The 12,409-nt window shown below is 38.2% G+C and overlaps 1 protein-coding gene across 49 annotated transcripts in view; it reads left to right on the top strand.

Moving 5' to 3' along the window:
- EYA4 (EYA transcriptional coactivator and phosphatase 4) overlaps nt 1-12,158 on the top strand; it is a 314,555-nt gene extending 302,397 nt beyond the window's left edge. For 23 of the 49 annotated variants that reach the window (XM_084955944.1, XM_084955832.1, XM_084955787.1 and 20 more), the window contains 3 exons: nt 3,218-3,339; nt 5,333-5,433; nt 8,849-12,158. In XM_084955944.1, coding sequence (XP_084812070.1) covers nt 3,218-3,339; nt 5,333-5,433; nt 8,849-8,929 — 304 coding nt within the window. In that variant the 3' untranslated portion in view covers nt 8,930-12,158. Of the gene's footprint in view, nt 1-3,217; nt 3,340-5,193; nt 5,434-8,848 lie in introns of all 49 variants that reach the window. The other 26 variants (XM_084955779.1, XM_084955842.1, XM_084955818.1 and 23 more) reach the window with 3 other exon arrangements.
- Nucleotides 12,159-12,409: the final 251 nt, after the last annotated feature.

Raw genomic sequence — 12,409 nt, 5'->3', positions numbered from 1 at the left:
TAAATGGGGTTTGCTGCCTTGTGATCTCTGTCACTGGTGATGTGGAGACCAGAGGACAAGGAGGCTGGGATATGAGGACTCCAGCACCTGAAATAGTGTGTAAAATGTAGAAAGGGCATTCAGTCTTTCTGAAAGAGTTCTCCTAGATGGGTAAAAACCAAAGGTTATTATATTGTTAAATTGGTCATCTATGCGTTACCCATAATATGTTATACAGAGATTATTATTACACATGTGGCCTTAAAGCAACTACATGGTATGTGATTTTAATCAGTTAACCAATCCATCAATGACAAGGAAAGGAAGGAAAAAAATAAGTCATTACACATTGATTTTTTTTTTTTTTTTTTGTCTTTTTAGGGCCACACCTGTGGCACATGGAAGCTCCCAGGCTAGGGGTTGAATCTGAACTGTAGCCACTGCCCTACACCACAGCCACAGCAATGCCCAGATCCTTAACCCACTGATCAGGGTCAAGGATCGAACCGGCATCCTCATGGATGCTAGTTGGATTCATTACTTCATTACAACTAGCACATTGGAACTCCCACACTGAAGTTTTAAGTGCCATGAAACTTACCAAGTTATCCATATGTATTTATTACCTTATTGGTAAATTTCATAAAACATCTAGGATATCGGTAAAGCAGATGCTTATACCAAACATTGCTAAATTCTCTATCAGAACCTGTAACAGAGTATGTGCCCTTTGGTTCTAATTCTCCTTCTATGAATATAAAGGACATCTGTGTAAGAAAAAATTTATATGTAAGGTTGCATTGTTTATAATACTAAGAAACCAAAAGACATCTAAATGACTAAACTTAACTTTAAAAAATCGTGGCACCATCAAAAGATAGAGTCGTTTGCACACATTATTTTGTATTCAGAAAGGGAGAATAATGGACAATATGACATAAATAAATAGGCTTATGATGTAAACAAATGAAAAAAGTAAAACACAAAATTATATGTATAGTATGATCCTCATGAGAAAATCTGTAAGTAAATTGAAGCTAAAAGTAAATGCACAAAATGAGGGGAACATTTATCATCTCTGGATGGTTAAATAATTTGTGCTTTTCATTTTCTTCTTTATACCTATCTGTATTTCATAAATGTTTATATATGCAATTTATAAGTATGTGCAATGTTTGCAATTAAAAAATTATAATGCACTATAAATTGCATATAAATATATGGAATGTATGCAGTTTACAAATATATGCAGTGTTTGCAATTAAAAAAGGAATGACTGTACAGCAGAAATTGGCACACATTGTAAATCAACTCTACTTTAATAAAAAAGAAATAACTCCATATACCACACAGAGTGAGTGGAGAAGCTAGATTTCAAAACTACATCTCTAAACTTAAAAAGCCTGTGCTTTGTTTTATTCCACCATGTTTTCATTCTGTAACATCTGTCTGTATGTGACACTACATAACATCTTGTTTGACACATCTAAGGAAGCTAAAGCATAGTATGAAGTGTACTAGGGGCTAAGCATAGGTACATACCCATGAGAAGTCAGCACTCAACTTGCTCTTTGAAGTTGCCCTTGAGACCAGTTTTCTGGAAATCAATCTGCATAATTTTATTTTTATCTTGTTTTTTTTTTTTTTTTCCACTTTGTAGGGCTGCACCCACGGCATGTGGAGGTTCCCAGGCTAGGGGTCTAATCAGAGCTGTAGCCGATGGCCTACGCCAGAGCCACAGCAACGCAGGATCTGAGCCACGTCTGCGACCTACACCACAACTCATGGCAATGCCGGATCTTTGACTCACTGAGCAAGGCCAGGGATGGAACCTGCAACCTCATGGTTCCTAGTCAGATTCATTAATCACGGAGCCACGACAGGAACTCCCCAATCTGCATAATTTTAAAGAATATTTTATGGGCCCTCACAAATGTGTTTTAAAGACTCGTAATACCAAATATACAGTAGAGAAGGGTGCATAGGTATATGCCTTCTGAGTCCCAATTTCATGTGTGTGGTTCGAGTCCCACCATATAGGACAGCTCAAATACCACATCTAAGAATAATACTCACTTTCTTGGTGTTTCTTTTATCTAACACCCCTTCTCTCCCCATCCCACTCCCACTGCCATGAAGGAAATAGCTGTAAATTGCAGAATGGGAGATTCTCAGTCTCAAACGGTAGGGTTTTTGTAGATGAATCACAACAGGGCCCATTAAATGCAGTTTGCCCTTGGTGGTTGAGAAGGAGATTTAGGGATTCAACGCCCTCTGTTCTCAATAGGGATCCTCTCCTATTTTACTTCTTCAGGGTCCACCACTGTGTCAGTCCCTTGATTGGGACTCTTCTGGGTGTTTCTTAAACGAAATCTCAAAACTCCTCTTACCCATCTCATCACCTCCTTCCTGCCTATGTCCCCTACTTTCCCAAGCTCCAAAAACTCTAGGACATGGAGCCCCATCACCCTAAAAGATACCTGATCTGCATCAAATAACAAAGTCCCTTGCAACCCTTTGTGCAAATTTTATGTTGATTCTGTGTACTTGTAAAACTTAGAGCTAAGCCATGCCTCTCCTCTAAAACCTTTCCATGATGGCTGCTGGCCAAGGTAGGTATCCTTCTGTGAGATTGCATAGGGACCTGAGGTTTCTGTTATAGAACTCTTTTTTTTTTTTTTTTTTTGGTCTTTTTGCCTTTTCTAGGGCCGCTTCCTCGGCGTATGGAGATTCCCAGGCTAGGAGTCCGATCAGAGCTGTAGCCGCCAGCCTACACCAGAGCCACAGCAACACGGGATCCAAGCCGTGTCTGCAACCTACACCACAGCTCACGGCAACGCCGGATCCTTAACCCACTGAGCAAGGGCAGGAACCGAACCCACAACTTCATGGTTCCTAGTCGGATTCGTTAACCACTGTGCCACCAAGGGAACTCCAGAACTCATTTCTTGTCAAGGGGTCCATTTAGTCTCTCTCCCCGTCTAGCTGGTGACCTGGGTGGGAGCGCAAATTTGTGTTTGCTTATTTTCCTTCACTTCATTTTGCAATGTATTCCTAGCATCTGGCATTGTGCCTGCCAGGTCTTAGGCACCATAAATAACTCTTGAATATTGAAAGGTTAGCTTATCAGAGGCCGTTAGTTATGGAATTGAGAGACTGCAGTGATAATTTAAAATCCGTGCCATTAGAAGTTATTTAGTATTAGAAAACAAATATCCCTATTTCTTCCCCATCTTAGGAGTAACTGCGTAAATGTCTTGGTAACAACAACCCAGCTGATCCCAGCGCTTGCAAAGGTTCTACTTTATAGTCTAGGAGGTGCTTTTCCCATTGAGAATATTTACAGTGCAACGAAAATAGGTAAGAAAATTATTTGTAACTATACGAAATATGTTCACATCTGTGTTTAAGGAGATTTTCTTTAATTTTTTTTTTGTAATGTGTCTCTCTGCATGGTTCCTTCTTCTATCCATTTTGGATAATACTCAGATAACAAAGTGCCGTGAAATTCTTCGTACATGTGCAAAATTTATGAAACCTGTTGCCTATGAAATTCTGAACTCAGTATCTGCATAGTTCTATGCACACATAGATATATGTATATATATTTCATTATGGTACAGTTATCTAAATAGTAGACAGTATCTCTAGCCATAGTATTTACTATTTTAATTAATATATTATATGGTGTTACGCCCTTGCATATGCAGTAATCTAGATCTAAGATAAAGACATTGTTTTGGCATTATAGGAGAGTGTCATGGATTGAACTAGTATCTTTCGTTCCAGAAAAAATAACTTGATGAATTAGAAAACATAATCGGAGCATTCATAACACATGACTGGTTGGAAATCCACATTTGCAAAAATGTTCAGTATCCATCAGAGAACTACAACCTTGTTTATTTAGCTCATAGCTATCTGTGGAGCCATCTTTGACTTTAAGTGCCTTTCAGAGACCGAGACGTCTAATAAACTTTCAAAAACAAAACTTCATCAACTTCTGGCATCTTGAAAGAGTTAAAAGAAAACAGCTCATTTATTCCACTGTCTTCAAGGAAATGGCCAGGAAAATAGATGGGTTGCATGATGTGCCCCGAAGGTCAACAAACTTAGGCTCTGGCACCTTGACAAGAGTTCAGAATCCTAAAATCCCCTACCAAAAATAACCTGCCAGTGCCTTGCAGAATTCTGGTATTGGCACAGGCAAAAAGAGCCCCCAGTTGCAGCTGTTTGGGGAATACAGTTAAAGAGAGTCAGGCTTGCATAAAGGAAGTTCTTCATTGTGCTAAACAATGCACTTCAGAGCCCTGATACCAGTCTCATTCATTTTTTACATAAATGTGTGTATTTATGCTGGCAGGATTAATATATCGAGCCTGAGTTTGCTTTTTACACAAGCATGAACATTCCCTCTTGTTACAACAGCATTATTATTTCTTATTGGCCAAATTGTTCCTTATCTTTAATCTGAAAAAAAAAATCATTTTCATTTTTTTCCTTTAAGCGAGTATTTTTTGACGTTCTGAACTCTCAGGGTAAGATGAAAATGCAATAGTAGCCATGACTGCATTCTGGGAATGAAATTCAGAGAATCATGCCAGTGTTGTAAACACAAAGAACATGTAGAAGTTCCACGGTGTTATTCCCATAGTGTAATCAGAGGATACTCGTGTCACCCGTGCTGTGACCCAAGCAAACAGCACCCTTAGTACAATTCATCTGAGCAGACTAGCTCCCAGCGACTTGAAGAAAGGAATTGTTTATCAAGGTAAATCCATATCTTAGTGTTCCCTCTTTAATTCTAGGTGGACCTTCAATGTTTCACAGTACTATTTTTAGCTGACTTGTCTACACTACTTGAAATAAACTAGATAAAATTGATATGTATAAATTACACAAAAAATGTAAAGACTGATCGTTGCTTGTAAAGTTGTCCTGATATTCTTTTGGAAGAATCGAAGATACGAATATTTTCTCTGGATCAAATGCTTAACCCTCCTGACTTTTTTGGGAGTGTGAAACACATCCTTGTAATAATCTGTCCCAAGGAAAGACTTACAGCCGTCAACCGTTATTTGTTGACTTCATAAACCCAGAGTTTGCAAGCTAGTTTAAGTGATTGATGTTCAAGGGAAAGTAACTTAACACTTTATGAATCTTTAGGTTAATGAATGCAATGGCTGGAAGAATAAGCAGTGCATTGTTTTTCAGGCAAGGAAAGCTGTTTTGAGCGTATAGTGTCCAGATTTGGCACTAACATAACTTATGTTGTGATTGGAGATGGCCGAGATGAGGAGCATGCCGCTAACCAGGTAACTTCGCTCTGAACTTTATCTTGTTTATCTTCCAGGAAAAGAAAGTTGCTTTGAACGAATAATGCAAAGGTTTGGCAGAAAAGTAGTATATGTTGTAATTGGGGATGGTGTAGAAGAAGAACAGGCAGCAAAAAAGGTAACCTGTTTCAAACAATGTTGGTGTGATCCTCCTAATGCAAGCTTTTTTGTTTGCATTCCTGTAGTTTGGCCCAATGGCAGCTTGACAAATGATTTAAATTTATAGATGCCAAGCAGTAAGCGCATGAGAAGGTTAATACTTACATTCAAATAAACCATTTGGAGTCTAGCATTTTTTTGCCTGAAACTTCCTAGGAAATGTAGGAGAATTTAGTTATATTTTCATGTGCATGTTTCTGAGTGTATGTAATACACACAGATGTAAGAAGACGGGGGAAGAAAACATGTTTAAGCACATGAAATTCAGCAAGACTACCAAGCTTCATGAGCTCTACAGAAAATCATGTGAATGGCTCCATTCTTACCTTTTTCCCCACCCATCATCCCCAATGCCATATGGTCCTTGCGAATACCTAGTAGTAATTGTGCCCCGTGATGATAAATGCTGAGGGTGGCTTTAATAGCTGAAGAAGAAAACTGTTGCTAGAGAATTTAGTAAGTACTATTGGAATGGGATATGTTATTCAAATCCTTTTGCGCCATCTTGTAAAGACTTAGAGGCAGTGTGCCTTATGTCTTCTAGAAGAGTGTTACCTGTTTTGAGTCATTGGTACTCAGCCAAGCAGCTGGCTTCAGATGTATTCAGAAGATATCGTAGGCTCTAGGTATTTAAATCAGCCTTTTCATCTGGCCCATATTTCTGAAGAAGTCAAAGCAATTAAAAAATCATGAAATGATTGGTCCAGCATCAAAAGGGGAATAATATCAAGATTGGCCCTGATACCAGAATGTCAGTTAATACAACACAGATATCTACTCCTTCTTCCACTGAATGACAGCAGAAATATCATCTAGCCAGGACAAAAGTGATGTAATTTATAAAACAAAAGGAAAATGATGAATTATATTGATGTACAAGGCCATATCAGCATATATTGTTTTACATAGAAAGAATGTCCTCCTTATGATCCTGAGGGATTTCAAACAGCCATCTAATAAAGCCTTCACTAAACACTTACATGTGCGGAGTATTTACCTGATTTCTGCCCCCCCCCAAAAAAAAGCCAACATAAACAGTGTCCTAGGTGAGTTTATAGTGATACTAGAAATATAACAGAAATATTTGTGTTTTGTAGTCAGTTCAAATCCAACAAAATAGAGAAAGAGCTTCCATTTTAGGTTTGGTGAAGCATCGGAAGCCCTACCTGAAATTCTCCAGGCTTTTGCATAACTTTAAGGGTTGGTGCAGACTCAGCCTCCCATAGCACACCTCTGTCTTAACTAGCAGCCCCAGTGACCCAAGATGGCACACTGGCTCCAAGGACGTTCTGTATGAGGTCAGGGATGTAGCCTCAAGAAATACAGCTTTCTTAACTGGCTGCCACTTGAAATCCTTCCGGTTGCACACAGGTGAATATGTTTCAGAGTTTGTCAGTGTCTGGAGTCCATGTTGTTTCAGTTTTTTAATATCGGCACCATCATTACACATAACCACGAGCAGTAAATGCAGTCACCGTGGCAAACATTTGACATCTTTTAACCTCTGTGAAATGTACACATGTCTGGGTCAGGACTAATAAAACTCATTTTTCCAAACCAGAAACAGTATAAAATTAAAACTTATAAAATCTACCCCACTTATCCATGGCATGAAAACTAGACTTGGTATATCAGTTGCCGTACCTTTTGCTTTAAACCCAAAACTTCAGGAGAAAAAGGCATGACTCCAAGTGGATTAGAATCTCAGTTAGAATGCTACTTCCAAATGGTTGTTTATGTAGTTCGGTTTTGGTGATGGTGAAAGCTTATAATTCTAGTTTGAAACACAGGTGGTTGGTTTCTCTCGTATACAGAATGCATGCTTTTCTTTGGATGTAGCTGTAATCGCATGTGCAGAAATATAAAGTACTATTTTGTTATTACAAATAGATCTGAGCTGAATTTAAAAAAAGTTACTTCTAAGTGAATTTCATGCTTTAATCAGACACAAAAGCATAGTTTTTTAATAAGCCTAAGAAATTTTCAAATTTTATTCCCCTGTAGAAATATATGATGTTAACCATATTTGTAATTTTAAATTTTTTGAAAGCCACATTAAAAACAAAGTAAAGGAGTTCCCTGGTGGCTTACCAGGTTAAGGATCCAGCATTGTCACTACTATGGCTTGGGTCACTGCTGTGGTGTGGGTTCGATCCCTGGCCAGGGAATTTCTGTGTGCTGTGGGCGTGGCCAAAAAAGAAAAAGAAAAAGAAACAGGTAGAATTAATTCTGGTAATACACTGTACCCATGCACTCAAACTATTACTGTCTCAACACCTAATTACTGTGATATTTACATATTTTTGAAATTCAGTATGTATTTTGAACTGGACTTGCCACATATCACGTGTTCAGTAGCCACATTGGGGTAGTGGCTACTTTATTAGGCAGTAAAAAAAAACCCTGTACAACAATAGTAATGATTATTTATTCATTTTTATAATGAAGTCTTTTTGATGGTACATGTATACCTATCTTAATTATACATATAATATAGATTCTATAAGATATCATCAGCCCAAAATTACAAATAAATTTTTGTTCATTGCTCCAGGTCATTACTTTTTTTCATTATTGTCCACCATGAGGTATTTTTACACACTTTTTTCCTAATCACCACCCCTCATGAAATTTTAATACCACACATATACTAGATACTGGTATATCTTTGGGGAGCCACAAACCATTGTGACATCTAAGAATTCTTTCCCCACGAGCACGCATTTTTGTGGTGGTATCTCCCCCATTGAGCATGCGTGCCGCAGTGCTTCTCCGCCGTCCCACACGGAGGAGATAAATCAAGTCCACTCTACTGGCTTCAGTCATTACTTACCCCAGACAAGAAAGAAACTTGATCACCCCCTCCCTTTTTTTTTTTTCCTACCTTATATAGTCCAGCTTCAAATTATTCTTTATGTAGAAAGGAATTCACCCTCTTCCTCTCGAATAGACAGAAAGCCTTGGATTTAGAAAGTTTATCATGTTTCAATTTTTATTTATAACCGAAAGATAGACCGTAGGGAGTGATGTAGTGACTAAAACTTGCTTTTCCTCTGGCCACAAAGGATTTGGATGCTCAGCTTGCTCTCCCAGATGCTGACATTAGGGATGAGCCTTTCCAAAAATAAGTATTAAACTACTTAAGCAGCCTCATGATTATCTTTTATTACCACTAAAATCCAGTTCAGATCTATTTCTCTGTTATTTGGGCAACACCACATGGATGCTACCAAGCCTTCAAATATGATCCTCCCTCCCTTGAACTTGGGTAAACTACACATCCCTGTGTGTACGGCTGCTTCGCGGATGCAATAGTTATGATTTCTCTCCATTCCTTCTTCTCTCTCCCATCCCTCTTTCTCTTCACCACACAGCACAACATGCCCTTCTGGAGGATATCAAGTCACTCAGACCTCTTGGCTCTACATCAAGCACTGGAATTAGAGTATTTGTAACTGTGTTCTCTAGCGGGAGATCCTTTTTATATATATATATATTTCAAGTACACTGAATTTTTATGTGTGATGCAATGCCTCTGGCTTTACACATATAAATTGTCTTAAAGGATGAAATCATATTTGGAATGAGAATTCCAGAAGGAAGAATTCAGATTGCTGAACGGAATTAAACATTAGTGCTACAGAAAGGAAGCTCTATGGTCTTATATTTACAACACTTTCATGGTTAAAAAAATATATACATCTGTGGAGGTCGCTGGTCCACACCGACTGAATCCTGACTGGAATGAACAACTTTAGCAAAGAACTCTTACTCTGGCAAAGCACCAACACAGGCTCCATCTGACAAGGTTCAACAACATTCCTCAAAAATGGGAGATCTTCTCAGCCCTGAGGTTTGAATCTGACGTTAGCCTACCTAGCCCAGAAAATCTGAATTGGAATGCACTCGGACTGTGTAAGGACAATCCGATCTAGACCTGTAATTTGTGTAAATTATTGAGGAAAATAATTTACTGTGACTTTGTTAGCAGCTGACTTTGAAAGTGGATGCAATTTTTCTTTCATTTGTGGGGGAGGGGCGTGGGGGGGAGGAAACGGGAATCTAATAATGTCTCTCTTTTTTAAGTTTGGTAAACAGAATGTTCATACTGATGTGTCGTGCCTTAAAGACAAGACAGTGTTTGTGTGTTACAATGTAACTTTGGTTAAAAATCTCTGTAGATAATGAAAAGCAAAAACCTTTGTGATCACTCTTAACAATGACCAAATTTAAAATTCAAGCTATCAAAGCTTAATCATGCACCGGCAAGAAACGGAGTATTTGTTGCGATGAGAAAACCGTAACAATAAAGGGAAGCTTGTGGTTTATTTGGGTTCTTAATAATTCCAATAATTGTATGAGGCAACTATTTGTGCATCCAACCAGAAGCAGAAGGTTTGGGAAAGACTGTGGGACCTTGACTTAGAAAGTGAACTGTATGTTGAAGCCTCAATTACCTGGTCTACAGTTTTACTGAGGAAAACTAAGAGCCATATTCATGATGACTTATTACTATTTGGAGTTTGATTTTTGACATGTGTAAGTTGTGTAGGGGAAAATATTCTGATGAAACTCCTAAGCAAATATCACCCAAACTTTCTTAGACTATCCATGAACGTGGCTTAAAATTCACAAAGTTAAAGGCTTTTATTCCCAAGGCCATTGCAAAAATGAAGTGTCATCAGTAGTGGAAGGCGAATGCCCTAGATGATTTCCAAGAAACGAAGTGAATTAGTGAAAATTTTACCTAGACTATCTTCATAAAATAAATTAACAAGTGGACTTGATCTTGGCAGCCTTACTGAGGTTTGATTCTCCATCCTCACACCTGAATCCAGTTTCTCTCCACTCTAGACCTGTGTACCTTAGTTTCTGCCTGTGCCGTTACTGCACAATGGACTTCATTCATTGCGAGGAGAGCCTGTCATCGTTGTGTTTGCATGTTTTTTTTTTCTTGGTGTGTAGCCCATGTTAGGAACACGATACTGGTTCTCCTGTCATTTTGTATGACATGATTTCCCTTGTGGAAATTTAAGACTTTATGATCTAGGAGTGTTTTGATGGTGTCTACACCTGCAGTTCTGTGTTTAAAATGTCACAATGTGGTACCTGGAGTCCAACTACTAGGCAGTGCTCCCAACCAGAGACTGGTCCATGATTACCCATCATCTCAGGCTTTGGTAGCTCCCATCAGAGCAGTGCTCTGTACACTGATCACAGCATGTGCTATGGAAATGTGATTTTATTTTCCAAACTATAAACTTGTATTCCTCTACTGTCCACTAAGGCCGTGTTTACATTAGGCAGAAAGAAATTGAGATCAAATTTTGCACATTTTAAGATTGTGATTTCATTACATACAAACCTTAAACTTATTCTTTAAATATTGTAACATTTGGCTGCCTCTGCTCCAGGTACTGTTGCAGACAAATTAAGATTGGGATACTGCTGCTATTACTACTACTACTACTAAAAATAATCATAATAATAAATCTTACATTTCAGTTGGCCTTTAGCTTGAAAATAGTAGTTTAAAAAAACTAAAGCGCTGCATTGATTATCCATACATCATTCTGTTTTGTGCACTAAAACCTTAAATGTTTATTACTGTGAGTAAAACAAAAGTATCTTTACTGTAGAGCCAATTTCTTTAAATGATAGAATTTTGACGTCACATCTAAATTGTAAATTATTTTTCATGTCAAACAAGCAAGGCTTCTTATGCTGCTCAACCTGCAGCTGCAGAAAAGAATAGCCCTTCACAGGGCACAGAGAAGGGTCACTGATCGCGTCACCAGAGCTATTTCTCACAGATCTCCTCTGATGATGTGTTCAGAAGAGGCTGCCAGTGTTAACACCTTGTCTGGCACAACGGTGGTGCAGCGAGGGAGCCCACATCACCGTTTGCCAGGTGGCTTTGAGCATGCTCAGACGAGGACGCGTCCCCTTCCCACCTTCAGAACCCAGGATCCTCTTCCTGTCTGATCTGAAAAAGAATAAAATCAATCAGCAAACAAAAAAGCCCTTTTGGGCACTTCCCACATTCTGTCAACATATAGAATATTGTGCCTTACAGTAAACCAATTTGAAAACTGTTCCTTCACAGTTTCAGTTTGTCCGAAACTTGGTGTATCACCAGGACAGATAACCACCTTGTGTTGCACCAGAAAAACAGCAGAACAGGTGGCCTGCCTACAGTAGGGTAACAGAAGAGATTAAGTCACTCTTAATCTCTGTGCAAAGATTTGTCAGTCAAATTCAGAGACAAAAACATATTTTAGTATCATGCCGTTTGTGCACAAAAAATAGATAATAATTCTCTAAAAATTGTTTTCGTTAGTCTCTAGTGAGCTAAGATTCATAGTGTCAACAGCATGCTCCAGTATGAAGGGTTTTTTTTTTTTTTTTAAAGCACATTGGTTTAAGGACAAGCCTACATTCTCAGCGAATATGGCAGTTAGTATTTCTTTTAAAAACAAACAAGCATCTTGAGCCAAAGTTGCATTTTGACTCCCAACTATGGTAGTGTTATGGAAATCTCACAAAGTCAAGGGTTTCTGTTATGTATGAGTAAAATATAGATTATTGGGGCTTACATAATTTAAAGAAATGTAAATTAATATTAAAAGCTTGTAAAAATATGTACATCTTTACTATTTCTCAATAAATACCTTTGGAAATGTTTTCATTTTCTTCACCGTCCATGTTGTAGTTTCTGTTATGTGTATTTAGCCCAATTCTAAATAATGTGAAGTTTGTATGTAGGTTTCTTGCTGACTTCCTATCTTCCTTGTGTGTGCCTAAATTGCCTGATTTGCAGTTAAGGCAAGCTGAGATGTAACACAGCAAAATGTCACTAATTAAGACTGAAAGTGAGCTGGTGTACTGAAAAATGTGCATTACATAGTCTTTTATATATAGGTATTTACATGTAA

Source organism: Sus scrofa, chromosome 1 (assembly GCF_054392235.1).
Source record: "Sus scrofa isolate SSC_HxYL_T2T_F1_AM1 chromosome 1, Sscrofa_HxYL_maternal_Yorkshire_Landrace_v2.0, whole genome shotgun sequence".
Lineage (NCBI taxonomy): Eukaryota > Metazoa > Chordata > Mammalia > Artiodactyla > Suidae > Sus > Sus scrofa.
Note: the sequence above shows the minus strand (reverse complement) of the source record. Positions and strands in the feature narration are given on the sequence as shown.